The sequence below is a fragment of the Pyrgilauda ruficollis genome, unplaced genomic scaffold (genome assembly GCF_017590135.1).
Source record: "Pyrgilauda ruficollis isolate IOZ18807 unplaced genomic scaffold, ASM1759013v1 scaffold20275, whole genome shotgun sequence".
Taxonomy (NCBI): domain Eukaryota; kingdom Metazoa; phylum Chordata; class Aves; order Passeriformes; family Passeridae; genus Pyrgilauda; species Pyrgilauda ruficollis.
Genome location: NW_024519514.1, coordinates 1 through 257, shown reverse-complemented (window position 1 = coordinate 257; position 257 = coordinate 1). Strand labels below are relative to the sequence as shown.

The following is a 257-nucleotide window of genomic DNA, read 5'->3' as shown; positions in this document are numbered from 1 at the left end:
GCCCCCGCCGCCGCCGCCGCCCCACCGCACCACCAACTTTTTCATCGACAACATCCTGAGGCCGGACTTCGGCTGCAAGAAGGAGCCGCCCGCGCCGGCCGGCGGCGGAGGAGGAGGAGGAGGCAGCCGGGAGCGGGACGGAGATCGGGGGCAGAGCTCAGGTAGAGAAAACGTCAACCCGCTGCTGGCCCGGCCGCCCAACCCGCCCGCCCTCCTCTGCCCGGACTCGAACTGCCGTCCCGACGGCTCCGCGCCGC

The 257-nt window shown here is 73.5% G+C and overlaps 1 protein-coding gene across 1 annotated transcript; it reads left to right on the top strand.

Moving 5' to 3' along the window:
• Positions 1 to 4: 4 nt before the first annotated feature.
• Positions 5 to 250, top strand: LOC121353398 (homeobox protein engrailed-1-like; the record flags this gene model as incomplete). Its single annotated transcript, XM_041467206.1, has 1 exon — positions 5 to 250. A coding segment is annotated over one exon (246 nt), but the record flags the coding sequence as incomplete, so codon positions are not given.
• Between the last annotated feature and the right edge of the window lie 7 nt (positions 251 to 257).